We start from the raw sequence: 25,942 nt of genomic DNA on the forward strand, positions 1-25,942 counted from the left end.
TCTTTAGATTCCTCTGGAATTGATTTTGATCGTTGATTCGATACCACTCAACCTGGCCTAGGAGAAAAGACAATCAGAGTGGCAAAAATGGCAACATCTGACGATGATGACGAGAAGTTAATACTGTTCCAGTGCAAGGAGTGTAACGTTATCATCACAGACTCCTCCAATTCGGATGGAGCAAATGACAACATGGGGATAGTTAAATTAGAAGGTAAAATGAGAAAATAACCAGCTGTGCTATGACCCAAGTGGGTCATCATATTAATGTGTTTAGTTGACTGTAGACATATGTTTTAAAGGAAATCCTGTTGATTAGGCCTAAGGTGAAATGTGAATACCTGGCCTTTCAGAAGGTCCCTTTGTCGGCTGTAGTTGTGGAGTCACGGTCAAGTTGTTTAGTGAACATCTTCATTAGGACTTGTATGACTCCAGCAAGAATAGTGTTGTCACAATGTTTGGTATGATGTCAATGTTCTGTATTAGGCCTAGGCAATATGTTGTTTTCAAAAAGCCTGCTCTGATATTCTCAAATAGTTTTATAGAGAAATTCATCTAAATAGTAACAACTTCTCCACTGTGCCTCTGACTCCAGACCCCCCCCCCCCAAAAAAAAAAATTATAATCCACTCGATCAGATTTGGTCTTAAATATACAGTAAGAAACATCACTTTGACTCCAGCAATGGTAACCTATCCTGCATATTTCAATGTTCTGCATTATGTGTCGTTAGCAAAAATATGTTCATCTGAAAATTAACGTCTCCACTGCCTCTCTGACTTCAGTAAGAAAATTATACCTAGCACTGCAACCCAGACTCCAGGCACAAAAAGGCATGCTGTGCTGACTGTAATGATACATAACATGGGCTAGTAATCGTTGGGCTAGACTTTGAAGAGATTCTGCAATTTATCGTCACTGTGACTCCGTAGAAAAGAAGCAAATATACTGTACAACATTGCTGGATATTGTAATTTCTCCAGCCCGGTCAAGTACCTACTCAACATTCAAAGGAAGATATAGGAACATTGGGGGCAATGCAGTGATTTTGGTGGTCTTATGTTTCAGGGATGAAAGTTAAATGCCCAACTTTTGAGTAATACTTAGTAAGTATGTAAAATTGCCAGCAATAGTGAAAAAGGTGCTTTTAGGCTGTTTAGTAGTTCAATGTTTTTTTGTGTTTTTGTCCATTTCCAGATTTTCCAGAAACATTGTATGATGGATCTGTACTAGAAATTGGTCACGGAATGGAGAAAGGATGGTAAGGCGCACATCATGCGTCAATATTTGGTTTGCTATTGTATAGCCCAGGCTCCTTTATGACACTCAGTAGTACTGGCTTTTCGAGTAGATTGTAAGACAATTTTGAAACTGATTTCGAATAATTATGAACACTACTAATATATTTTTTATTCCTAGTCAGCCATACATGTAACATACTCTGCAAAGGTGCAGACCCATATAATCAATAATGACTAAGATGGGTGATAAACCCATTTGTTTTAAATGGCGTAATTTATGTCACCAAAGTACACCAAATTATAGCACTGAATTTTGATTTATTTTGTTAATTTGTGTATTTTGGCCTTAGATGCAGAGAAGCATATTCAGAAAACTGTTTAATATCAATGCCGGGCTGGACCGTATGTACAAAGCTAACTAGTTTAATTTATCATATATATTTTATAATATTATTAAAAATGGTTTAAAGGGCTTAAATTGTCTAATACTATGTGAAAAGTTGTATATGCTCTACATTGCATGGTCACAAGTACCTATTAGATTCACTCCCCTTCACCTGAGTAGATTTTTTTCCTAAACATACTGTAGTCCATTGGACCGCTTGAGTCAGCTCAAAACCTTGTACCAAGTAAATCAATAAAAAAACACAAAAAATTGTCATCTGTGTTCTTGCTTTTCAACTTGTCAGTGTTGTTGTTACTGATATCTTTACATATCTTTCTCCGACAGTTCTTATTTCATCTTGAGCTGTTCCAGTTGTGATGCAGCCGTTGGAAAATTCTACAAGTCAGTGTGTAAAGATCTGTTGGACCTTAAAGGGCATGCAACGCTGAAGCTAGACAAGCTTAAGTTGTGAGTATGATATCTTAAAGGCATTGAAGACTCGCCCCAAACCGCGTGCCACCCTTTGAAGAAGTTAACTCTCCGTTGCTTGCAAGTGAAGTTTTTTCTTGTCTCTACAAAATGCAGACAGTAATGAAAAGTGATACCATGTTATCTTTTATACAGACCTGAGATGTCCATCGCTGCTATGTACACTGTGTTGTGGGTATTGACTGTAGCTGCAGGTATTGACTGTACACTAGGGTCTAATTACCGACGGTAGCAGCTGTGTGTGTATTTTCTGGGATAAATGGTGGTGTCTAACACTTCTGTTACACCTCATTCGAAACTAGGTCAGATTACCGGCGTCAGAAGCGAGTCTTCACTCCCTTTAAGCATGTACAGAGATGTAAGCAGTTGGTTCATGAACCAGAGATTGCAAAAGTGCGATGATGAGAAAGTGTGAAAGAAAAAAATTATCCCCAGTAATTAATGTATTAATTGAGATTGGTCAATCATTTGTTATGTATTCAAATCATGAATGAGTGAATCAGCCAGCGGCATGGGGAACATACATGGATGACCAAAGAGGATTCAATCGGGTGGGGGGTTGATACAGGGCTGTGGTGACATGGGGTGGGGGGGGGGGAGATGGGCTCATAGTTTGAAATTAAGTGACATTAAGGGAGAAAAGTACAAAGTACACTATAGCCTTCTGTTTTGTGGTGTTTGATAAATTAAGAAATGCTTTCCTTTTGCACAACTAGGAATGAAGGTATTTAACCCCTGGCTGAGATGCTTCTAAGTCTCGGTATTAAGAAAATCCACTAGGCACTTGAATGGAAAACCAGCACATCTATTAGTAATGTATACTATGAAATTAGTGTTGTATACTTTGATCTCTCCATGCGCTTTAATAAAGCAATAACATGCTTGTTTCTTTCTTTTTGCATAATGTATACATGTGTATTGTTTTCTCTCTCTCTCTCTCTCATAAAGCTACTCTGTGCCTGTACAAATAAATTCTCGTAAGGTAAATCAGACTTCCTTTCAAGATGCAAGAGAACCCGAGAGGAAGAAAGTAAACGAAGAAGAGTCCGACGACGATTTGAAGTCGGTTCGCAGCGATATTACCAAGGTGGGTAATGTTTGTATATGTTAATGTATATGTTGTATATGTTTGTAGAGAAATACATAGAGATAGGTGTATAAAAGAATAAAGAAATTAAGAGTCATATAGAGTCCCACCCTTTGTCCTTTGATCCCCTCCACCAAAGCATTGTGATGCTGTCTGTCTTTCTCACTGACAATACTGTGAGTTTTCTTCAGTTTATTGCACTTATCTTAAATGTGGCCCTTAGCCAGTCTGGGGTACTTGGCTACAGAGCCCCCCTTTGTAGCACTATCATACTTATGCAAGTCCAACCCACCCCATCCCACCACCCGCCTCCAAAAAAAAACTTAATAAGAAGTAGAAATTTAAAACAAATGCAGTTAGCTACAGGCCTGTATACTGTCCAACAACAATCTTCACAGAAAGGTATCACAAATTTTCTTTCTCTATTCTTGAGCAATAACCACATTACATACGTGGTCTTTAAAATATGCTACTTATGTGAAGAAGAAAACAAAATTGGTTGTGCAAGTAAACAGAATCAAACAATGATAGAGAATCAAGACGACAAAGTAAATTTGTGTATAAGCCTCTTTTAGTTCGTTTGTGTGCCACCTTCTATATCTGATTAGAATGGACTTTTACCTTGCCAATTGGGAGAGTAGAATACCAGTATGTACCTGTTGCTATGGTGTTTGAAAACTGTTTCAGTGGGAAGGACAAAACAACACTCACTGTATGCAAAAGCCCTCATTATCCTGTAATGCAAGCTAGCCTTCAGGTGATGTATTCAACAGCTTTCCTAGGGGATACAGTAGGTTAAGTAAGTGGGTCAAAACATTTTCAGTCTCACAAAATGCTGTGCACTAATTGTATATGTAATACAGTAGGTATGTGATTTATCAGGTAACACTCACATCAAGAGCTGTGGGCTTGTGAATAATCAGCAATAAAATAAGTGTACATATCAATGATGAAACAGAACAGGAGTTCAATGATGAAAATTTCTCTTGTGAAAAGGTGAAAAGAGCTTAGATATGAGGATTAATGTGAATTCCCTTCAAAACTAATTAGCCAGATCTGTGAAAAAGTAATTTACCACAATGTTAGTTACTTATCAAATCAGTCAATCAGAAATTCCTTTTGTCCCAAGAAACAAAATGTTTGCAGTTGCACATGATTGTCAGTATTTGTTGAAAACATCTTGGTAGATTGACATATCACTGTACAATGATGTAATCTTCATACATATATTATGTACATATTCATTCTGCATAGAATACATATTCATTCTATATAGAATACATATTCATTCTACATAGAATACATATTCATTCTACATAGAATACATATTCATTCTACATAGAATACATATTCATTCTACATAGAATTCATATTCATTCTACATAGAATACATATTCGTTCTACATAGAATACATATTCGTTCTACATAGAAAACATTCATTATACATAGAATACATATTCATTCTGCATAGAATACATATTCATTCTATATAGAATACATATTCATTCTACATAGAATACATATTCATTCTACATAGAATACATATTCATTCTACTTAGAATACATATTCATTCTACATAGAATTCATATTCATTCTACATCGAAGACATATTCATTTTACATAGAATACATATTCATTCTATATAGAATACATATTAATTATGCATAGAATACATATTCATTCTACATAGAATTCATATTCATTCTACATAGAATACATATTCATTCTACATAGAAAACATATTCATTCTACATAGAATAAATATTCATTCTACATAGAATAAATATTCATTCTACATAGAATACATATTCATTCTACATAGCATACATATTCATTCTCCATAGCATACATAAGTGTGATAACATATCACCAGGATATCTCAAACCACTTTGTACCAATAGATGACATTTATGACTTGCACATAAGCAGTTATTGTCCTTCTTTCCATATCTCCTACGTGCAGATGAAGTATGTGATGTGCCATTTTGACGAGAGACTGAGAAGAATCGAAAAGACATTGTGTTTGCCCGATATCGAGGAGGAGATACCAGAGATCGATGGGCCCATGGTTACTGGGGCATCCATGGTTTCTGGGGCGTCCATGTTTAGTGAAACTGGACCACAGGACATTACAGCTGAGGTCAACAGTCCAAATAGTACTAGAAGTTTAACTCAGAGACTTGCTGTAGCAGAAACTTCATTGGAGAAACAAGACAGGAGCAGGAGTTTCAATCGTTCCGATAGCATATCGAGACGTTTCTCAAATTCTAGCAGAACCAGTACCACAGAGAGTACGCCTAGGAAGTCACAGAAAAGACAAACATCAAGTGGGAGTAGAAGCCCCGAGGGTAAATTTAAGAAGAGAAGAAAATAAAATGTGGAGTGGAATTTGAATTCAGCTCTCAACAAAACACATGTCAAGCTGATGATACCTGATGATTATACCTGGCATATCATGTATATTATTTGAAATATCTGGCAGAATCATCTTGTTAGTGATATACAATTTGATTGAATCTCAATACCAGATATAAATCTAGCAAATTAGCTGGTCCTGTTGAGTTGGATGAATAATCAATTTTTCTTATCATTATTAATCCAGATATGGTTAATATGCAGTTTTACCTAATCCTATGAAACCATATTGATTGAATGTATTGTTAATTTGATTGGATCTCAATAGCAGATATAAATATGGCAAATTATTTGATCCTGTTGTTGAATAATCAATGTTTCTTTTCATTATTAATCCAGATTTGGTTAATATGCAGTTTAAACTAATCTTATCAAACCATATCAAGCTTCATTTGAAGCCAAGTGAGTGAAAAGTTATCTTAGACCACAGATGCCCAGAAAAGATTTCATATGGGCTTCTTGTTAGCTTAGCAGTCTGGCAGTTAAAATGCTGTTATTATGGCCACACCATATCACATAGTCAAACTTGATAAAATAATAATTTTATAAATATATACATTCAAGTCATCAACTGGAGGGATTAGAAAAGGTATGGCTATAACTTGATATCAAATCAAGACCTACTAGGATGAAATAAGATTTGGTACTGTTCAAATTTGGTCTGAACAAGGGTAAAGGTGACCCCAGAATAGGTACAGCTTGAACCTTATTAACACTTTTTTAGTCCAAATTTCAGTTCGATTTAGTATAACTTGCGTCAATACATCTCTTTTTCTGGACACACGGTAACTCAACACCAAGAAAGATTCATTGTTCGGAAGGCAAAGCATCATAAATTACAAAGGATTTATCATGGTTATGTATGACTGGCATTACACAAGGTTTTGTCAATGTTCCCATGCCAAGACGGCATTTAGAAACAGAGGGCAGGGGGGGGGGGCTGGGACACCCCAATCGCAGCCAGGATTTTTTCAAAATTCAAATATCCTTATTAGCACCGTGTTAGGCCTTATCATAGTAGACCTAGTTTATTTTCTAATTATGCCTCACCAATGGGCCATTTGACATCTAAACTTGGAATCAATTACAGACCCCCCTCCCCCTTACGTGGGAGTAGCATTCAACAACCCCACAGCCATACCTCTCATTCATAAATTGTGTGATATATTTAACATTGATGCTAATATAAAGATCAGTCAGAGGGGGGTGGGATGGATTGAGTATGTGGCACCCCTACCCCAGACCCTTGAAATCGCGTCATTGCTCCCAAATTTCAAGACTAAATAACACTGATGTAGCACTACAATTAGACACTACAACTATTTCTCACATTTATGTGATGTTGTAACTTGTATATACAACACACATTGATGTAGAGTTTATGCAGAGAGCAGTACTGATTGAAAAAGTTATCCAGTGAAAAAGAGAACAAATATCAAACTTGGTTCAGATTTGTTTTCCTAGAAACTTTATTTGGTAAAAACTCTTGACTTTTCTGCGGTGGTTATGAAGGGACAGGCGAGATGCAGACTTAGCCTGTTAGTATGATGAGAAATCACAACAAATTTGAACATTTCTGTCAAATTAACAAGTTGTGGTAAAATACTGTTAAAAGTTGTCGAACTGCTGCGATGCATGTAACTTGAAAACACATCAAAAATATGATATTTGACAAGTTACGATAATATTAAATCTTGGAAAGACAAAAGAAATTTATAGCAAGAACGGGATTCAGACTAGTGACCTGTCAGTTCACATTATTCATTTACTTTTATAATATCATATCTTAGTGAAAGTTTTGAAATTGTTGAATTGCTGCTTTGCACGTTACTTAACAACACCTCGACTAGGATACTTGTCGAGGTGGCAAGTTACAATTATATTATATCTTTGGTGCTAATTATCAGATTGTCAGGTTGCTGCGTTGCTTGTAACTTGACACTTCAGATATCATATTTTTCACTCATTATACTAACACAGTTATGCCTACAACTCATCTCTCCCTCCCGGACCACTATACTTTTCTTATACCCTTCAAAACAAAACCATTTCAAAGAAAGTTTAAAATGATATCATAACATCATAAAAATAAAATGGTGCCAATGAAAAGTTTCTTTGTATTGCCTTTGAGATATTACATCTTGACAAGTGTTTTTTCTTTCTTTTTCATAAATATATTTTTGTGACACAGTGTGTTTGAGCAATAATTGATGGTCAATACAAATCTCTGTCTCCATGAAATACATATATTGGGAATTGATATTCTAAGTGATTTATTTTTGAGTGGCTACTTTTTTTTTCTTTGTTCGTTTGCTAAATGAAGTATTTCGCCAAAGGCTGTTTTTTTTTCACTCCCAGGAAAAAATGATAATTTTAGAAGTCAAATGATGCACTCCGATCTATATTTAGACCATAAATGAATCGTTCATGCAGATTGCACATATTAAACGTTAATACGGATTTGTATGGATCCCCCTCCCTCCCCTTTCCAGATACAGGTGGACCTAACAGTGTCTTTGCATGGCAGACTATAACTGAGTAATGTAACTATAAACATCTTTCCCCACAGCTACTTAAGATTTCTACACATTACCATATAACTGGTAAGTTCAAGTCACCCATTCCTACTACATAATTGTAAAATGAAAGCTAACGTTGAAATATTTGGCTTAGCTGATCAACTGAAATATTCCCCTCGGAATTTACAACAAATACACCACGTAAAACATTTTGAATGAAACGTATTATGCCGGAATAAAACAGATCCTTATTAATTTTTATTAATAGCAATATTTTGGGAAATGATGTGTAATAACTTTAATGCAAACAAGTTGTAGATCATTATGACATATTTAATTGAGCACAATCACTAATATATATGATTTTATTCAGTTGAAATAATTCAACCATTGACTCATGAGTGGCCTGAATAAAGAAAGACAGAAATGAAACTATACAGAAGAAATGCTCAATTGATTTTCAAGATGTTGGTTACACAGTCATGTAATATTACTTTCATGAGAATTTTTTCTCTGGATCGAATGATATTAACTTAGTATCTACAAGAGATCCGATTGCAATTGATCTTAAATTTTCAAATTTAGTTACCTTTGCATTTTCTGGATAGAGGAGGTGGTGACATTGTGGGGTGGGGGGGGGTAGGGGATTCTTCACCTAGATTACTTCATATCTTTCAAACAGATATCGTTAGATTGAGAATACATATGAGATGATCTAATACTGAACACTTTTCAATACTGGCCAAAATGGCCTCTAATACTCTTAAAGAAGCTTTTAAAAAGAAATAAAATGTAAATTCACTAAAGACTAACATCCACATTGTAGTCTAGATGGTCAACAGATCTGACCAACAGCAGCAAACATTCTAAAGGATAGTTATCCATGATGTCTATTGTACACTTATAGGCCAATGACACCTGCTGTTGTAATTGAATTTAAAGAGCATTTACTGTTTAAGTTTTACTGTTCCAGTGTCCTTATATGAAATCACCTCCACTTCTAAGATCATGTGATACATACGGATATTTTCACTGTTTCAAACAGTTCAAGGAAAAGGGGAACCAACCTTTTGGGTCAACAATCAACTTTTACTCATTGTAAAGTAAAAAAAAAACATTAAAGGAGAGTCCTTGGACAAATGTTAACGTTGCAACATTTGCCAACATTCTCAATAGTAAGTCATGTATTAAGGTCCATTGAGTTAGCATGGAGTGTTAACTGTAAAATGAAGCCGTTTGCAATTGCTTCAGACCTCAATTGCAACCACCTATTTGACATCAAAAACGTATCTGTCATAGTTTTTTTCCTCCTGTGAAATTTGCGATACCTCCGTTAGTTTTCCTTTAACTTATCGAATTAAGTTTAATTATTATGTACTTGGTTCTATTGCACTCAGTTGATCTTCCTTTTAAAATCTATAAAAATTAATTACTGTCTCCTGTGGGATCAAGTTATGTTAACGACCAGCCTCTGAAATAAGAACAGCTCTGCTAAGCACTCCCTCCTTTTTTGTCGTTGATACTTTTAGGTTGTTCTTAACAAAAAGTAAACAACATTTAAACGAAAATTTGATAGAACGATTCTTGTAAAGCTTGCTCGAAAATATTTCATATTTGGAAAGAAGGCAAGATATGTAAAGATACAACCTCATGTAATACAAATTGGGTGGAAAGTGGATGTCCTTTGCAATACGGAAAAAAAGAAACAACTCTTCAAAGGAAATGAATGAGCGAGATGCTTTGTACCTTGACCATACTTGAAGGCATCATATTGTTAAAAATTGTGCCAAATATAAAAAAAAAAACAGTAAAATAAAAAAAGAAGAAGAAGTTTATGTTAGTTTTTGACCTAATGGTTTACCAGTTTGGTGATATTGTTTCAATCAAGTGGAAGCACCATTTTTAAGACCAATTGCTGGATAGACACTATTTCTTAGGGCATGTTAATTAATGACAAACTCTTTGGATATGGTTAATAAAACGTATAAAACAAAGGAGAAAGGAATGAAAACTACTGAAAATCATATTTTCAATAATTAAATCGTTTCTAAGGCTTTCCCCCCCCCCCCCCCCGTTTGTATTCAAAATTAAAATACCCAAGTTTTCCATCTAACTTGAACTATTTTATACCACAATGGTTACATGGAAATTTGTTAGTTTCCCCAAAACCCATGAGTATCCTAAAATGTCACATTTTTATTTCTTCTCTCCCTCCCTCCACCATGATAATCATACTGCATTCGATTGTCATCATTTCCCAGTGAGGCAAGCCGGTGGGCACGGATAGAATCCAGCTAGACCGGTGGAATCGCTGTCAAAGGTGGAAAACTTGTAATCCAGAGGAAGATCTGAAAGAGACAAATATTAATGGAAATCACGAATTGTCGAAATAGGTCAAAGTACTACGGTATACAAAAAAACACTGCAAATAAACAGAAGAAAAACAGCCATTTATGGACTTTGAAGCAGGATGTGAATTAGAATTCCTGTGGGGTTTACACTAATGGTCCATCAACTTTGGGATGCAAGTGTCTCCATAGGGTCATGCTATTATATGTGTGATGCTACTCACCAGTGGCACAGCTATTGATGCATAGTTCCCGAAAGGTAATAACTACAGGGATGTGCCCACGCTGGGCGGCACTGGGCAGCCCCGCCCAGCACTAAAAATTACCGCCCAGCACTGTCTTAAAAATCGTGAATCCCGCCCAGCACTATTTTATATCTAAAATCCCGACATTCCTAACAATATATTCAACATAAATTGGGCCTAGCCTATGCCAAAATCATACAGACTAATAATGCATCAGTTACGCATGCGAGAAACATTACTTACGGCTCTCAATCGGTCCCTTGTAACATCTCTTGAAACAAACTAAAAACTTTTACCAGGTGCGTAATATATTTCACTAAAAAATGTAAATTGTTAGCAAAACAAGTACTTGTGTATGTGCTTAAAAGCTACACAAGTGCCAGCATTTGGCATCTGAGCACCTTCAAAAATCGAAAAAATTTCTCAAAGGGGAGGGGGACACCACCTGTGGTAAGGCTACTGATGCATAGCTCCTTTTTAAATTGTCTCACAAGGTAATAACTAATATCTGTGCGATGCCACTCACCTGCTATGTAATCTAGCTGTGGTACAGCTAATGATGCATATTTCCTGATGAAGTACCCCCACATTGTATTCATGGTAGGTTGGGAAGGCTTGGATGATGATTCACCCATAGGATGAGTAAAAAATGATCCCCACTTCTTTGAGGTCACAAACTCTTTCTCAGTGCCACTAGGACCCTGTAAAAACGGAAGGAAGTTAACTAAAACTTTATCTGACATATATCGATTAACTTTCTTCACCTCAAAGAACATAAATAGTATTCCTTCTTTTGAAACTGAAAAACGTACACACAACAAGATGTAGCATCACCCACACACACATAGTACAAACAGAAGTAAAATTAGGATTTTTCTTTTTGCAAAGGACCCGAACATCACCTAGGTGACACCCAAAATTTTCAGTTCACCATAGAGTTGCTCTATCTCTTCCTTTCACCTTTTTCTAGCATTTCACTCTATTAAGCCGGGGGATGGGGAAGGGTGTTCACCCGGGTACCCATCAGAGGGTGGGGAGGTGCCACGTCCCAGCCCAACAAAGCGAGTATTCTGAACATATGATAGGAAAAATTAAGAAACATTCACTAAAGAACGAAATTTACTAAACATATAATCAGTTCAAAACTTTGCCATATATAGCACCATTTTGCATCTAAGCTAACATACATAAAAAAAAAATTCTCAAAGGGGAGGGCAACACCCCCTCCCTTACACCTGCCCCTCAGGACAGCATCCCCTGCAAACACCTTGTTTGTTACATAGAATGGTTCAAACACTTTATGCAGAAATACTGCCAAGTCATTGCAACTTGTGAAATAAAACCTGTTCAAATGCTACTTTACATAGACAAATATCTGACAGCCCCTGCCCAAGATTTGAAGTATTACCTCATACTTTGGTTTCTTAGCAACGGGTTCGTCCTTCCCATTTAATTGGTGCTCGGGGTACGGGCCTAAACCTTCCGCTTCCATTTCCTCCAGAATTAAGACATTGGTCCAATGTGCGAATTTACTGGTGGGAAATGTGTCCGACCTTAGGCTGTCACCAAAGTACATGATCTAATGCAAATAAACATTAAAAAAAAACAATTAAAAAAATAAAGTCTAAGAAAGCGGAAAATCGTCGGGAACTGATGAAAGAGATACACAATCTAACATCCCAGCGAAATTTGTGCTCAATTCCTATGTACCATTTTGGATATATGGGCAGGGTCAAGGGAAATGTAACAATTGGGTTGAAATTGGAAATGTACAGAACATGGTCAAATGTGGTATGGCTAGATAGGTAAAGAGTTATATTTTACCACTGTGCTTGCAGAACAAAAATATACTAATTGAATAAAAAGTTATAGACATATATAACACATGCCAATTTGCACTTGTGTTATGCCAAAAATTATCGAATTTTGGGCATATTTTTAAAACCAAATTTTGCCTAGTACAAAGATGACTTAGAAAGATTACTTACACAGCCTAGTAGTCATGGTCAATATTATGCATATCACAGGAATAATTCCCCTTCAATGTCTATAAATTGTTAATTAGCAGTAATTGCTAATTACCTGATTTGTCCCTCCGTTACCTGTCCCTCCGTTACCAAAAAAATACATTTTTTTTAATTTCTCAGTCATTCAATGCTGAAAAAATTTCATAATTTGTATAAAACACTTTCATAGGGTTAACCACTAAAGAAAAGTTAAACCAAGGAGTTAGCTACTTTTATGCTAAAATAAAGAACAAGTGAAGTAGTGTCCCTCCGTTACTGGTAACGGAGGGACAATTGTTTAATGCAAGATTGTGCACAGATTCCTGCCAGTGGGAGTTTACTTGCTAAGTAGTTGTGTTCTTAAAATGGAATTTTTGACTTCCTGTTTATGTGAGGAGAACAACAGCTTGACTAACATTAATAAATTCCTCAGAATGTGAAGTTATGGAAGTCAAGAAAAGCTACCTTTGAGTTAGAAAAAAAACACACCACAAACACTGGCTGGAAGGTACAGAATGGAAGTTTTCATTCATACACTGCTGATTGCCAACCAGTTCAAAACTGTGAGCAATATTTCAGCTGTGAGAATCAAGGATACTTTCTTCCATTTGCAAGAGCTTCCAAAGCCACTTTCCTTCAGCAAGAGCAAACTCAAAATTTGTTGATCAGGATTAAAAATAATAGAAAAGTTTGCAGACATCTTCAAAGCATAGTTGTGATTGGAATATTGTCTTTTATTTTTATGATATTGTTGTTTTGTTTGGAATGTGACTGTCGTACTACTGTAATGAAATTTCCTTTCTGCACATGGTACAGTACAGTACCTGTGAACTGTCTATTGTAAATATGTGATTTACTGACTTGTTTTGAAGTGCACTAGCCACCAGCCCCCCCCCCCCAACAGTTGCTAATAATGCAGTTAGAGAGTGCTAAATGATGAAGAGTGGTCTGTTTAAACTTGTTCTTTTAATCAATTTCGTACTATTTTTTCTTACATATTTATTAACAACTAAAATTGCTAATGTTTTGGTGAACATAGCTGTTGGATAAATGTTCTTATCCTTGTTTCCCTAAGTAATATAACTTTTAGTCCAACAGCAATAAAAATATTGAATCTAAGCAGCAGAAACAGGCAAAAGGCTACACTAAACAACACAGAACATTTTGTGTCCCTCCGTTACCATCGGAATTGTCCCTCCGTTACTGTACGAAATCAGCTGTAGATTTGGCAATTGATGCCTGTTCATCTAATTTTTCCATGGTGTATGTGAAGCAATGTACCAGCCAACACCTGATATAAGTTACATGGTCAGTGCAACTTAAGAACAGTGGATTTGACATCTTCCAAAAAAAGTGTGAAAACACGTGTTCATTTGGTGTCCCTCCGTTACCATGATGTTTATCATGCCATATTTTCCCTACAGTAACAGCCACAAGAATTAAGTTTATGGGTATGAAGCAAGTAACTACCTGTCTAGATAACCACAAAAGAAATTGCAACATACTCCCTCAAACTAATGCAAAGAGAGACAAAATGTGTAAGGAAAACAGTCAAATGTCCCTCCGTTACCGCTTGACCCTGCCCATATACTGCATGTTGAAATGATCGCAGTTTGTACCACTTGTCAACTTGAAGCAAACAGGTGTGATGTCATAGTTAAAGGTTGCTTCTAGTTTTATTTTATCACTCAATTGTTTGACCTTGCACCTGCGTAAGTTTCCAACTGGTTAATCTGTCCTGGTTTTCCATCTCTCTGTCTATATCCACTCTCCACTTTCCTCCCTCCTACTACTCCACTCTTTACAGCCCCCCCCCCCCACACCACCTCTCCTAAAGCTCACACATCAAATACACGTTGAGTACAATCCTTCAAAGGATATGATCAAAACTTCAAAATTTGGCAAATTATGAACCAATTTCAGAATGATGATTTAGTAGTCACCTCTTATGCTAAATAACCAAATAAAGACAACTGCATAAACATTATCCCCTTAATATCAGGCAAGGGTTCATACATGTAAATCTCTGTTCCATAATACTATACTTTCAATGGGTTTACTTAATACTGCCTGAATCATTCACCTTTGGTTCCGCTTTTCCGGTCACTTCCTCGAGATACTTGTGGAAAGTCTCAACGTTTCCTTGGGAATAATATTCACCCGACTTGAGAGAAGAGACAGGATCGCCCTCTTTATCACCGACTGTTACGAAACAAGAGGAAACCTTCAACGTATTAACACATAGCTAATTAGTGATTACAAAAGCTGTCTTTAATATTTACATTATAATCGTAGAAACCCTTTGATTGCATAGCTCACAATATGAGTTTGAACTGTTCAAGTGAGTATAATTTATTATCGGCAGAACAAACTCTTAAATAATTATAACTGACTGATTGTATTTGCAACAGAAAATGAAACTAAAGCTTATAGTGAAACATAAGTTGAAAGCAAAATGCTGCATCATATTGAGTTATATTAAATGTATCTCGATATTCTCGTTATTACTGGTAGTTATGGTATAACAGGTGGAGACAATATTGACTATAACATCTGTAGATTCTGGTTGTTTAGTGTGGTGCTCGACTGTGATTTGTTTGTGCTAAACAAAACACCCTCTCTTCATATCTCATTAATCTTCTCGTTAAGCCATTTTGATTCTGCCGGTAAGATGAATGAGTGGCATATCCCCAACTCATGGCATTTGCTAACCTCAGGACAGCAAGATTACGTTGATATAATTTGATGAAAAATTACTTTTACACATTTTACACATAATGTAAACTTACTTTTACACATTCTCTTACACAGGCTCTCTAGTGGATAAGCAGTTTTCTAACAGTTTTATTTTATTTTGATGAAAAGTTAGCATAGGCCCATAGCCTATCGAGCACAAAGCACATGCATACAGGGATGTGACCTACAAACTTGAAGTTCACAAGAATTTCAGCAACATATTCAACTCATTATTGAGAGCAGTATTACAAATTATTTCAATGTTCCTGCTTTGAGGTTCAGGTTGAGATAAATAAATATGGATAAAGGATCAAAGACATTATACAGACCTCATTTTGTCTGCCAGGTCTCAGGCTACATAACTATCATCATCACTATGTGATTCTCCTATGGATCCTGTCTTAAAATGGACAAGGTATGATGAGACTAACCTAGTGATAAAAATGGTCTTTCTTCAGGTGTTTTCATGAAAAATCCAGGTTTGCGAGCATAGGTTATACAAATACTGAAGTAATCTTTCCAATCAGATCTGGAAACAAAATTAAAAGGAAAGAATTAACTGAAAAAGTTCCAAAAGTTTCCTGAAATTGAAAGGTTAATATATGTATATATATTTATAAGTTTCTTTATTAGTAGCATGAGAAAATAGCAGACAACATGTTTACATTATAATTTATGAGACATTTTGATAATGCTGTTTGCATACGATAACATGCCAAATCTTTATCATTATATGCCAACTTTTTGCAGTATATGCTACTTAAATTCCAAAACAACTTCCCAGTCCAAAAACAATTTACTTACAATGATAACAATTTTGTTCAACTGGTCTTGAACAATTAGCAAACTTTCTTTGACAACAAAAAGTCTCACTTTCAAGCCAAGCCCTTCTCCCATCACCAACCATTTTCCCTACTGAAGTCAACAAGATGTGCTCTCATGATCATTACAATTAAAACAATTTAACCCAAGCAAGACATCCTTTTAATCAGTAATCGAGATAACAATATTTTTCTCCCTCTCAATTTCGATGTTCAAACTTACCCTAGTATAAAATCAAGCAAGAAGCTGGCAAAGTCTATGTGGGAACTTGTAAGAAGAAATATTACTTTGCCTTGTGCTTTCATCTCCTTCAACCAGTTACGGACTTTATCAGAACAGGGCTGGAGGTATTTCTCGGGGTTTCTCTTTATCCCTGCGAAGAAGTTGTCTTTCTCAGCTGTAATGCAACCCAAAAATATAAGCTAAAGCATTTTAAAACCCAGCAGGTAAAAACTGCACCGAGGTAACTTGCAACGTATGTACATATCATATTAAGCATGTGACGTTAACCTTTTACATTTTCAACAACAAAATGATGTGTGTTCTGACTTCAACATCTGGGGACATTCCCCAAATTTCCTCTACCATCCTGGATTCAAAGTCTTGCCAGGAATGTCCCCAGATATATGTACTGTCCAGGGAATATTGCCAAATTTGGAAAAAGGACCTGAATTTATTCAATTTTACCTGCTTGTCCGTCCGTTCGCAGAAACGTACGGAAGCTGTGACCGTTTACAATCCACGTAAACTTCATTCATGATTCACAGATAAAGTAAATCCAGATCAGCCTGTAATTCACATAGAAGACAGCTTGGCAGGTCTCTTACGGTATTCTTTACAATCACAGACAGTTACGAATATATAGTTTTGCATCTTTAGAATTTACACTTCAGTCAAACTTGAAAATTGTACAAAGAATTTCACTAACTGGAAAAGTTGCTTCTGTCCCAAATTCGAGCACATACAGTGAACAAATCTGTTATAAATGTGTATTTGCCTAGCGGTTTCCCTGCCTGCAGGAAAAAAACAATAGTTGTAAATTTAACTGAAAATATATACCATCACTGTAACTATAATACTTATATTGTACCCAAACTAGCAAAGTATGTTAAGGTTATGTATTAACCCCCATTGGGAATTTTGAGTGTTTGTCTAGTATTTGGCTTCATGAAAAATTAATTACGACTGATCAGTCATATGAGCTATAGTAGAAATACTAAAGTTCTAATGGTATTTAAAGATCATATGATTATAGAGAAATTTAAAAAAAACCAATAATAATTGACACACTTATTAATAAATCTGAAATTCATACTTTACCTTCCGATCCAGCATATCAATAATTCTTGCACAGATGACCAACAGCGGCATGTCAAAGAAATTTTCAAAATAGCGGTAGTTCTCTGAGAGAAAGAGAAATTTGGGGAAATATAGATGAATAACTTATCCATGATGTCATCACAAGTTTTGCAAAATATGTGAAAGTGCCACAATTGCTTTTCTACAAATGTTATAAAAAGAAAAACAGGGTCAATGATCGATTGTTTAGTTTAATGTACTCATGTCTAAATACGACTCCCACTCCGTACGAATCAAAAGCAAAGAGATTAGGAGACCGGGGAATTCAGATCTGTCAGTGGAGAGGAGAGGATTCTTCAAAACAAGCATTTAATAATGATAAACAGTTCTTATATAGTGCAACTTACAATTAAGTCTCGTCGCGCTGTGTATTATGTATTACACCTATTATTATTAACCCCATCTTATTTTATTATTATTTTATTTTTATTATTTATTTTATTATTATTTTTTATTACTAGTATTATTTTATTATATATTTTTTATTTTTTTATATTATTATTTTATTATTATTAACCCCATTATTATCAACCCTGTATTATATATTAACCCCATTAGACATGTCAACATGGGAAATCAATTTACAAAGGTAAGTCGTGAAGAGACCACTAGCCTTGTAGTAAGAATCTTATATCAATCTTATCCTTATACAAGGTACAGTAGGTATATTTTCCTTGTGTATGAGCCTGAGTGCAAAGCCCTAACCACAAATGTTAAGTACCTAACTCAGGGGCGTATCCAGGGGGGGCGCAACAGGCGCGCGCCCCCCCTATTGGCCGTCACCAAAAAAAAAAAAAGTTTAGCAAAAAAAAAAAAAATTGATGACGACCTTTATGTGAGATGTCGGTGATCTCTCAACCCCCCCCCCCTCCCGTATGCTTTATTTTTTGTTTGCCAAAAAAAGGTTCTGGCGAAGTTCGGCGGCATAAAAGTTTTAGAAACATAGATGGTAATTGTGTTTGTATTATCACTATAAACACTAAATGACATGCCAGCCATACTAAATTGTGCATTTTGTGTCCATATTTACTGGAAATGTTGCTTATTATTAAGGTCGAAAAATGGATCACATATGGCCATGGGCGGCGATCCTGGGTGGAGGGGGGATATATCCCCCCATGAAAATGGGTGGAGGGGATGTAATGCACCATATCCCCCCCCTCCCCACCAAATGCCAGGGATAAGAATATTTTCATGCCTACATTTATGCATCTTCGTTAATGTACGGCTCTTTTTTAGCTTCATTTCTCGCCTACCATAAACGCAGTGCGATCTTTTCAAATAAAGCGTCTTTATAAAGCAAAAATAGTTGACTGTAGGCTTCATTGGCCCTATAACAACAAAATGTATTATTGCGCCCACGGTATTGATATAGTACAGATATGCACCCTCATAGTATTCATATAAGCCCTATAGTAGGCCTACACACGTACATGTTCCCTCAAACAGCTGAGAATATCACGTAACCAGGGTAATGCTTAATACACGTTTCACCTGGATGCCCTAGCAATCGGTACCTAGGAATGTAACTATGTGTAATTGTGTATTGCATGTGTATAGGCCTATAATAGCCTGCATGAGGCCATTTTCTTCATCGAATAATATAACAGAGCTCTCGAACATTCTAACGTTGCGCCTGAAACAAGATTGACAGGGGCAATTTTCCCAAAATAACACCCGAAATTAAAAAAAAAAGTATTTTGGATCCTGATTATGAGATATTTCGGACATGACATCCCTATTTTAAAGTTGGGTATATGCCGCTTGGAAACCTCGGGAAGTGCCGTTTCCGGCCATCTAGAGGGTTTGTTAATCCCAAAATTTTCTTGTACGCTTCGCGCCAACTCATGGTGGCGCTACGCTTAGATAGTCAACAAGGTCATATCCCCCCCCCCCACTCCGAAGCACGGATCGCCGCCCATGCATATGACACCATTTTGCATTTCAGCCCTTCTTTGAAAGCAAAAATTGTACACCCCTCCCCTTAGACCCATCCCCCAGGACGGCGATCATTCATGCCTGGCGCCCCCCCATTGGAAAATCCTGGATACGCCCCTGTAACTTGTACTAGTATCTATAAGATTTCCAAAAATATCCAGAGTGCAAGAATCAGTGATGAGCCTGGGGTAAAAAAAAAATCACAGAATTTTGCAAAAATTGCGGTATAGGCTCCAGTTTGCGTATGTTACAGTGTGTTAGGATAATAGTTTTTGTCCCCGAGGTAGAAAAGAAATCACAGATATTCTGTGAATTAGCAGAGGAAGCTCATGCCTGAAGAATGAGTGCAATAATCTAGGCGAGTACAAACACAGGCGGCTATGCCACATTCGTTACGAGTACTGGAAGGAACGCACTGATAAGTTTTAGAAATTTCGTCGTGAAAAGTAAAACATTTTCAAAAGCGCCGTCGGATTAAAAGCAGCTACTGTATGTCTTGTAAAGACCACTAAAACAAAGGACAGCCAACCTGATTGACCCAAAGTTTCTTTCAATTCTGAAAAGTATTGCCATCCTTCAGGATAGACTTCCTTTATGTCCTCATCTGTCAACATCTGTAATCCATGGGATGCTCTCAGAATCTCACCATTTTCTGCCAACTTTAAAATATTTCCCCTCTTAAAATCAAAGACGAGTCCTTTGAAGCTACGTGAACAAAGAAAAGTACAGGAAGAATTGTCATATGAGAAATTCATCAATTGTGTAATTTAATGTGGACCGTAACTCCATGGGAAAATGCTACAAAGAGTGGCTCAGCACAGGTCTATCTCTATCTGACAGACGGTTGCAGAAGCAATTAATAAACCTGTTCAAGAGCAAAACAAAGAAGTATAAAGTAGTATATATACAAATCTGCCAAGCTGTGTCTGGTGAAAACATATAAGAATTGACATCCTGAAAGTGAGGGCGCCAGTCTCATATTCCAGGAGTGGGGGCACCAGCTTCATTATTAAAATTTCTCCTAAACTTACCAACTATCACGATCGTTATAAAACGGTTCCAATAACTCCTTATCATAATTGTACTCGTCCACAAGAATCTGCGTCACAGATTCATGAATGTGCTGCAAAAGCAAAAAACATGTCAAGGATTATATTTTGTTAATCTAAACATAAAGCAATGTATTAGGTAAAAAAAAATTCTCCAAAAAAACAAAAACTTGTTCATTACCGAATAGACCTAAGGGCCTTTTATAAGCCACCAAGGACAAGGCAGTACATGTCATACTTAAAGAAAGAAATATGAAAATTGTCTGTACTTGCTGGATCGTTTACAACAATGTAGCTCTCATAATGAAGAGAGAGAGTATAACATGAACCCAAATCTAACTTTTAAAGTAAATTACTTAAAACTTGTCTATTCTCACTGTTATAGGATTTTTCTCTGTTACTCTCTCCTCTTTTTCTTAGTGCAACAAAAGTCAATTGTAAATTAAAATATGAATTAAAATATATGAAGGGTGGAATTATGATTATTATTATGAAATGTTTTGACTCTTGAAAATAATTTTTATTTTACAAGAAATGACAGATTTGCAAAAATGAATTGTTTTTCTGGGTTAATCATGAATATCCCAAATTTTCCCCATGGAATAAAACTTACTGGAAACAGATTGTCCAATTTATACTTGCAGAGCGTATGGTCCAGATCGACGCCGATGGCATCGTAATCCGAGAAACTAAGAGGAGGTGAACCAACACTGTCCATGGTGGAATATGCTCTCCAATTGAGATGAAAGTCTCCCTTCTGAAATTGAAATGTAGATACTTTGAGATTATGGCATAGTCTGAAAACAGACAAGGTTTTATAAGGAAAGGGAAATATTGACACATCAGCATTTATAGACTAGCCTAAGTTACGGTACTCTTTACCTCCATAAAGTTCAACGTTTTGGTTTACACAACAGAAGTGATAAATTAATTTAATATAATACATAATCACAAGGTCTTCCACATCAAGCTAACAAAAGGTACTTAGAACCTTACCTTTTCCTTCTGTATTATCCCTAAGCCTTGTAGCTTTTGTAAAGAACAAATACTTAAAGCCCACAAAATCCCACAGTGAGCAAAACCTTTAATCCCTATGAACCACAACACCCCACAGACTGTTTCAAAGGATTTTGTAAAGTCTAGTAAATCCTGTAGTCCTCGCATATACTGTATGTATGTAATAAGTTTGATTATAGGCTACCTACATCTATGCACAAAATATTCCACAGGGTGTATACTGCAGTTATTTACTACTTGGATGGTATTGCTGTAGAACTGGTTAATGAGACTATAACAAATATTAACTTAACTATAATGAAATTATCTATTTTTGTTCATTATAAAAGCTACAGAGTCTTCTAGGTACCATTTCACAGGTTTTAAAGTAACACATAAAATTGTTGGTAATGTTGATAAAGAAATTGTAATGGTACATAAAGGACTCCATATATGTTAATTACACATTCTGTCGTCTAAGTAATTATGGACATAACATATCCTTTACATGCTCAGTACAAGATTATCAGAATTTGTATCGTATCAAGTTTAACGGGATGATATTGTTGGGCCTTTTTCCTTTAATACAGTACGTATAATAATGTTGAGTAAGGTTTTCACTAGAATCACATTTGCTCATACAAAAATAATATCTTACTTCAATGATAACCTTAGGGATGTGTTAACACAAGAAAAACAGATCTACAACTTGAATGAGCTATATGCCAATTGCTTCTACATAATAATTAGTGTTTACACGGGTCCAAAAATCGGGAACCGGGTACCCGAGGGCCGTTACCCGTCGGGTATCCGGGTACCCGGAAAAAATTTGTTTACCCTCGTGTATCACGATTTTCAAGAAATTACATATTGGATGCTGTAACAAATGCATTATATTCTCTACTGACAATGTTTTCATGTTCAAATACGTAGGTGTAAGATAAGGTGTAAAACCTTCCTCAATAATTTTTATTTGCTTTTGTTTCTTTCATTAACTTGTTAATAAATAAATTATTTAATAATAATTAGCATTACTACTAACATCGCACTGCCGCCGCTGCTTTTGCTTGCTCGTGCACGTCTATTATCAAACCATATAAATAACCAATTTAGCTCTTAAGCATTAGCCGCGAGATTGCGCGAAATCGCATTTGGAAAAAACGATTAGTAAAAAGCCACTTGCGATTACTATTTTTTAGTTATCCCGTCTATAATCCATAAACATCTCTTTAAATTCCTTGTCAGCCTTTCCTTTTATGAAATGAACGAACGAATAAATAATAATTTCTTCCACATGGTAGCCTAACACCACACTAAGTCAATGAGAAATCTAGCTAAGCCTAACCATCTGTTTATTTGCTGAAGTTGTGACGCAGTTATAAGACATCCATGGAATACTTTCGTTATTGCTGTTACGTTCGACCACATGGTTGCCTAACACCACACTAAGTCAATGGGGGTAATCTAGCCTAGCCATCTGTTTATTAGCTGAAATTGTGACGTAGTTATAAGATATCTATGGAAAGCTTTCGTTATTGCTGTTATCTTCGACCACATGGTAGCCTAACAACACACTAAGTCAATGGGAAATCTGCCTAACCATCGGTTTGCAATTTTTTTTTAAAACAATCACACTTTGCGTAGGATTCGGGTAATAAATTAGGAACCGGGTAGTATATATCGCGTCGGGCGGGTACCTTCGTTATTGCTGTTATATTCGACCACATTGTAGCCTAACACCACACTAAGTCAATGGGAAATCTGCCTAACCGTCGGTTTGCGATTTTTTTTTTTCTTTTAAAATCACACTTTGCGTAGGATTCGGGTAATAAATTAGGAACCGGGTAGTGTCGCGTCGGGCGGGTACCCGGGTACCCGGATAACCCGTGCAAACACTAATAATAATATTACAAATATTTCATTGATGTGTTTTATAAAAATATTGAGCAATTCACAGTTCTACTGACCGTTGGTCGGATGGTGTAATGTAAAGAACAGAAGAGATGATAGGTATCAACACATGCAATTAATTACAGCCTTAATTATTATACTTGATAATAAATTATGTCTTGACACAAGATAAAGAAATGACTAATGAAGTCCATTTGATATATATATTTTTACATATTTACAAATTTAAACATAATCTTGAAAGCTCTATTGATCGTATTACAGCGTGTTCACTGTTTCAGTGTTTGTATGAACTGATCACTAACCAGAAGAAATGATGAAAAGGGAAATATATAATCAAAAGGTCTTCCAATTCAAGCCAACAAGGTACAACAAAGGCAAATCTTATTCCATTTAGTCTACCAGACGTCACAGATTTATAGACTCTACACACACAACATGAAGACTTGATTAAGTCTACTCTAAACATGACATTGATGTGCCACATGTCTATCAGTTTTGTTAATTTTTCCTTATTACAAACAATGTTTATATTCTGTTTAGCAACTTCTGGAATTCTACCTTAAAGATAGGAAAACAACAAAGAGTAGGACAATGAAGTTCTCCAGGTACATTTGGCTCTATGGCTTACATTTAAATGACAGCAAAAGGTGTGAGATCTTTCTTAACTGCTTCGGGGAGCTGTTCTTCACAAAAAAAAAGTGTCATATTCTAAGCTACAGATGATGGTTGGGTTTATGTACCCTTTAAGCTATTTAATTACTGTTAATCATCTGTAACACATTAAAACAGGCTAAAAATCATGAACAAGACTACAAATTAACTTCCCATTACTCGTTACTGTTTCACTGTACTATATATGTATAGTTAGCCTCACTTGCTTACAGTTTACTTGTTGGTACAGACCGAGCTAACATTACATTACAATAACATCCAGGCTTAACTTGAACAGTTTAATGCCTAGGCCTACCTCACTTCTGCGAATCGATTTCAGCAGAGATGCTAATCTAGTATAGCAGTGTTGGCGGGGAGGTAATGGTAATCTAACGGTATGGTAATTTCTGCAACAGTGAATCAGTCGGCTACAGATATTCATACAAATTGTTTAGATTTGTAATTAAAAATGCTGTGTTGGGTCTTGTCCTGTATTACTCCAAGGGTCATCTAGCCTAGGTATACACGTTATTGTTTATTCACGTGTAGGGTACATGTGTTACATGTTATTGTGAGAGCTCGAGCAACTCGCATATTTTGAACGCCAATTGAGCAAATTTAGACAAGTTTACGAGATCGCCAGAATTTTGACTGTAACAGAAAGTGGCAGTTTGAAAGTGCCATATCTGATGTCTATGCGAATTATTCATCCGTTCGTTCGAACGAATTGATAGCCACAACTCTTTGCTACGAATCATCAATTCGTTCGTACTAATTATTTATCCGTTGCTAAGAATTATTAATCTGTAGGTATGAAATATTAATTTGATAACGATTGGTAACGAACAGGTGCGTAGCCAGGGGGGGGGGGGGGGCGAAGGGGGCAGCCGCCCCCCTTGAGCATATTTTTAATTTTTTTTTTAATGTTTTTATGATATCGCTAGTGTTTTCAAAAGAGAAAATGCTAAGATGGAACTTACAAGGCATGGGAAGTGCCATTTCCAGCGATCTAGGAGGCATTTTCATCCAAAATTTTCTTGTATGCTTCCCCCCAACCATGGTGGCGCTACGCTTAGATAGTTTGCAATGCCGAATCTACAGTTTCGCCCCTCCCTTGGCAAATTCCTGGCTACGTGCCAGGTAACGAAAGAAAAAATGGCAAGTGGCAGATCAAAAAAGATAGACCCTGCCCTCTCGTCTGATTGTATTTTTTCTGGACTTAAAGTTAGCTGTAAAATTGCTCAATGAAAATTACATATCAATAACATTTAGAATTGCTCCTTGTAAGGAAATTCCATGCACCGCTATATTTCGATAGTAATTAATTTGGGTATTTTATTCATCAGTACTTGTCTTCCGGTCCCCCTCTTCAGAGGATCCTGAACCGGTCACCGTTGTGTCTAACTCTAAATTAATACTATTAAATAAACAGTATAAACACAAAATAAGTATGCTAGATTGTTAGTTTTGCAGCTCAACAGAAATTTTAATGCTATTCAATCTCTCAACATTCTTCTAATATGGGACATGGTCTAAATGAACGCTTCTCAATGTTTGCGAAATAACTGGGACCGCCAGAGTCTCTATGAAGGTACTTTTGAAAACCTCTGATTCGCTAATTGTTAGCATGCTAATGTTAGATCGGAGCGCACACTTATCATGACTGATGTTGTTCTTCATCCTCCGTACAGAATTGAGAATTCCTGTGTTGGCGCGAACTTTAAATTATTACCCCACTTC

At 36.2% G+C, this 25,942-nt stretch overlaps 2 protein-coding genes across 4 annotated transcripts; one reads left to right on the forward strand and one right to left on the reverse strand.

The window, feature by feature from the left end:
* Nucleotides 1-84: 84 nt before the first annotated feature.
* LOC139962484 (uncharacterized) lies at nt 85-7,955 on the forward strand. The gene is made up of 5 exons (XM_071962481.1): nt 85-214; nt 1,198-1,261; nt 1,972-2,094; nt 3,064-3,202; nt 5,168-7,955. Exons 1-5 carry the CDS (start codon nt 88-90, stop codon nt 5,576-5,578), a joined length of 864 nt encoding a protein of 287 aa, XP_071818582.1. The 5' UTR covers nt 85-87; the 3' UTR covers nt 5,579-7,955.
* Nucleotides 7,065-24,762, reverse strand: LOC139962483 (5'-nucleotidase domain-containing protein 1-like). 3 transcript variants are annotated; one of them, XM_071962479.1, is made up of 12 exons: nt 24,519-24,762; nt 21,255-21,398; nt 20,624-20,715; nt 20,122-20,297; nt 17,616-17,698; nt 17,224-17,308; nt 16,518-16,692; nt 15,905-16,002; nt 14,821-14,939; nt 12,140-12,310; nt 11,258-11,432; nt 7,065-10,486 (listed from the first exon to the last, which is right to left on the reverse strand). In XM_071962479.1, the coding sequence occupies exons 1-12, from the start codon at nt 24,642-24,644 to the stop codon at nt 10,389-10,391; spliced, it is 1,542 nt and encodes a 513-aa protein (XP_071818580.1). In that variant the 5' UTR covers nt 24,645-24,762; the 3' UTR covers nt 7,065-10,388. The 3 variants fall into 3 exon arrangements, with proteins under 3 accessions (XP_071818580.1, XP_071818581.1, XP_071818579.1); XM_071962480.1 differs by lacking the exon at nt 24,519-24,762 and adding an exon at nt 21,847-21,922; XM_071962478.1 differs by lacking the exon at nt 24,519-24,762 and adding an exon at nt 21,638-21,824.
* Between the last annotated feature and the right edge of the window lie 1,180 nt (nt 24,763-25,942).

Source organism: Apostichopus japonicus, chromosome 21 (assembly GCF_037975245.1).
Source record: "Apostichopus japonicus isolate 1M-3 chromosome 21, ASM3797524v1, whole genome shotgun sequence".
Lineage (NCBI taxonomy): Eukaryota > Metazoa > Echinodermata > Holothuroidea > Aspidochirotida > Stichopodidae > Apostichopus > Apostichopus japonicus.

What these genes read in the sequence shown, in the direction of transcription:
- LOC139962484 (XM_071962481.1), top strand. Translation starts at nt 88, where the DNA reads ATGGCAACATCTGACGATGATGACGAGAAGTTAATACTGTTCCAGTGC. An exon ending in GGGGATAGTTAAATTAGAAG is followed by an intron (nt 215 to 1,197) that starts GTAAAATGAGAA and finishes GTCCATTTCCAG; the next exon opens with ATTTTCCAGAAACATTGTAT. An exon ending in TTCGCAGCGATATTACCAAG is followed by an intron (nt 3,203 to 5,167) that starts GTGGGTAATGTT and finishes TCCTACGTGCAG; the next exon opens with ATGAAGTATGTGATGTGCCA.
- LOC139962483 (XM_071962478.1), bottom strand. Translation starts at nt 21,805, where the DNA reads ATGCGAGGACTACAGGATTTACTAGACTTTACAAAATCCTTTGAAACA. An exon ending in AATTGGACAATCTGTTTCCA is followed by an intron (nt 20,716 to 21,254) that starts GTAAGTTTTATT and finishes TTGCTTTTGCAG; the next exon opens with CACATTCATGAATCTGTGAC. An exon ending in AGAAACTTTGGGTCAATCAG is followed by an intron (nt 17,699 to 20,121) that starts GTTGGCTGTCCT and finishes TCTTTCTCTCAG; the next exon opens with AGAACTACCGCTATTTTGAA.